Raw genomic sequence first — 2,721 nt, 5'->3', positions numbered from 1 at the left:
TAATTGTGTCATGAGTTCAAATCTTATTGAGATTAAGTTTTTACTGAATTATAAAATGTAAAAAGACATCACACCCTTGTAATAATATAACTTACTTTGTACATAACACTGTATTTTAGTAAATTTTCAATTAAGTTAGTGCCTAATTAATAGTGACACCAACTCAATCAAAGGCATAATATAATTATAGATACTAGATTATAGCACACCCATGATTTAAGTATGTAAGTGAAAACTATATGAATAATTTTTTTAAATAATAGAATAATCAAATATGGTAAAATTATTCTATCTATTTTTGATAACTTTAAATTGATATACAGGATATATAGGTGAGAAAATTAAAAATTAAATAAAATATTGATTTAAATACATGTATATTTACTTACTGAATATGACAAAGGTGAGCACGCAGTCGTGAGTTCCAAATTTAATCTCGAGAACCATGTGATATCCCATCTCTAATTTGTCTCTTTCCCTATTAAACCCTAAAGTCAGCTAGCTAATTTTCCATAGCTTTATTGGTCGGTCTTTGCCCCCCCCCCCTCTCTCTCTCTCTCTCTCTCTCTCTCTCTCTCTCTCTCTTTCTTTTTTTATGTAATATTGATCAATATTATAATGTACTTTTTCATTCTCTCTCTCTCTCTTGCCGTGCCCAAAGAACACCCTAAGGCTTAATCCACTCCTTCAGTTAATCTTTACAAACCGTATAAGCTTTGCTCTGTTTTTTCCTTAATCTGCTGCAGCAGCCATGGTTTTCTGCTTCCTCTTGCTATTTGCTTTAGGGTTTTTCTTATTTTCTTTCTTTGTCTATTTCATGCGAGAATCAAAGTCTTTTTACGCCAAGAAATCGGTTTTAATGTCTTCCAATACTGAGCCTCGTTCGTATCCTTTTCTTGGTAGTCTCATCTCTTTCTACAAGAACCAATATCGTCTCTTGGATTGGTACACTGAGCTTTTATCCGAGTCTCCGTGCCAGACTATCGTGGTGAGTCGACTTGGTGCACGTCGTACGGTTGTGACGGCGAACCCGGCTAACGTCGAGCACATGCTCAAGACCAACTTCAATAATTTCCCTAAAGGCAAGCCATTCACTGAAATCCTCGGTGATCTTCTCGGTTGTGGGATATTTAATGTGGATGGGGAGTTGTGGAGCACTCAAAGGAAGCTAGCTAGCCATGAGTTTAACACCAAATCATTGAGAGAATTCGTGGTGAAATCGCTTCACGAAGAAGTTGAGAATCGGCTGTTACCATTGCTTGAAGAAGCAATGTTGACTGAGAAAGTTATTGATTTTCAAGATGTATTGAGACGATTTGCATTCGATACTGTCAGTAAAGTATCATTCGGTCAAGACCCTTGTTGCTTGGATCTTTCGAGACCAGTGCCACCTCTCGTGAAAGCTTTCGATAGCGCATCGGAGATCAGCGCCATGCGAGGGATGGCACCCGTGTTTCTTGTATGGAAAATGAAGAGAGCTTTTAACATTGGGTCAGAAAAGAAACTGAAACAAGCGGTTCAATTCGTCCATGGATGCGTTTTGGAGATCATCCGAAACAAAAAGAGGGCTCTTGAAGTTGAAACATCAGCTGAAACAGAAGATCTTTTGTCGAGGTTGTTGTCGGCTGGGCATGACGAGGAAGTTGTAAGAGATATGATGATTAGCTTCATCATGGCTGGAAGAGACACCACTTCCTCGGCATTGACTTGGCTCTTTTGGTTGCTTTCTAAGCATCCAAACGCCGAGAAAATGATGGTGAAAGAAGTGAAATCAATGGTTGGCAATGACGAAAAACGATTGGATTTCCAGGTGTTAAAGGAAATGAATTGCGTTAAAGCCTGTTTATGTGAGTCAATGAGGCTTTACCCGCCGGTAGCGTGGGATTCAAAGCATGCAGTAAACGACGACGTTTTACCCGATGGGACTTTTGTCGGGAAAGGAGACAGGGTGACCTATTTCCCCTACGGAATGGGGAGGATGGAGGAGTTATGGGGCAAGGACCGGTTGGAGTTTAAACCGGACCGGTGGTTCGAGGAACCGGGTGCAGAGCATGGGTTGCTGAAGGCAGTAAGCGCTTTCAATTTCCCGGTGTTTCAGGCGGGTCCAAGAGTTTGCCTTGGGAAAGAAATGGCGTTCGTTCAGATGAAGTATGTAGTAGCTTCAATATTGAGACGGTTCGAGATCAGAGTAGTATGCCAGGAAGAACCGGTTCTTGTTCCTCTCTTAACCGCTCATATGGCAGGTGGGCTGAAGGTGGTGGTAAGGAGAAGAGAATTGAAATAGCAAGACATTTATTTTCGATTTTTCGTATTTACAACCTTTCTTCAATGTCAACTATGATCCAAAATGGTTTAGATGGATGTAATTCAGTATATATTCTGTGCCTTCTTTTGTTTTCGACATAAATCTCGAACAAAATAATAATAATAAGGGTAAACTACAAAAATAGTTTTGTTTGCCTCAGGTTATATTTTAGTCACTTAAGTTTGAAATGTTACATTTTAATCACTTATGTTATTATTTTGTTAAGAAGTGATCACTCTACCGTTAAGCTCCGTTATTTCTCTAACAGTAATCCTATGTGGCAGTCCAACTAGATTTTAAGTGCCAATTTGGATTTCTAAATAGGATGAAAATAGATTTTAAATTAAATAAATTTAATTAATTAAAATTTTTAAACCTAAACCTTAACTGAAAAAATTGTTCATCTCCTCTTTTTA

General features: G+C 38.3%; 1 protein-coding gene across 1 annotated transcript; it reads left to right on the top strand.

The window, feature by feature from the left end:
• Nucleotides 1-566: 566 nt before the first annotated feature.
• Nucleotides 567-2,438, top strand: LOC107950185 (cytochrome P450 94B3). Its single transcript, XM_016884981.2, has one exon. It carries the CDS (start codon nucleotides 752-754, stop codon nucleotides 2,282-2,284), a length of 1,533 nt encoding a protein of 510 aa, XP_016740470.1. The 5' UTR covers nucleotides 567-751; the 3' UTR covers nucleotides 2,285-2,438.
• The last annotated feature ends 283 nt before the right edge of the window (nucleotides 2,439-2,721 follow it).

Source organism: Gossypium hirsutum, chromosome D03, assembly GCF_007990345.1.
Source record: "Gossypium hirsutum isolate 1008001.06 chromosome D03, Gossypium_hirsutum_v2.1, whole genome shotgun sequence".
Taxonomy (NCBI): domain Eukaryota; kingdom Viridiplantae; phylum Streptophyta; class Magnoliopsida; order Malvales; family Malvaceae; genus Gossypium; species Gossypium hirsutum.
Note: the sequence above shows the minus strand (reverse complement) of the source record. Positions and strands in the feature narration are given on the sequence as shown.

Excerpts from the sequence above, each read along its gene's own strand:
- LOC107950185 (XM_016884981.2), top strand. The coding sequence starts at position 752 with ATGGTTTTCTGCTTCCTCTTGCTATTTGCTTTAGGGTTTTTCTTATTT.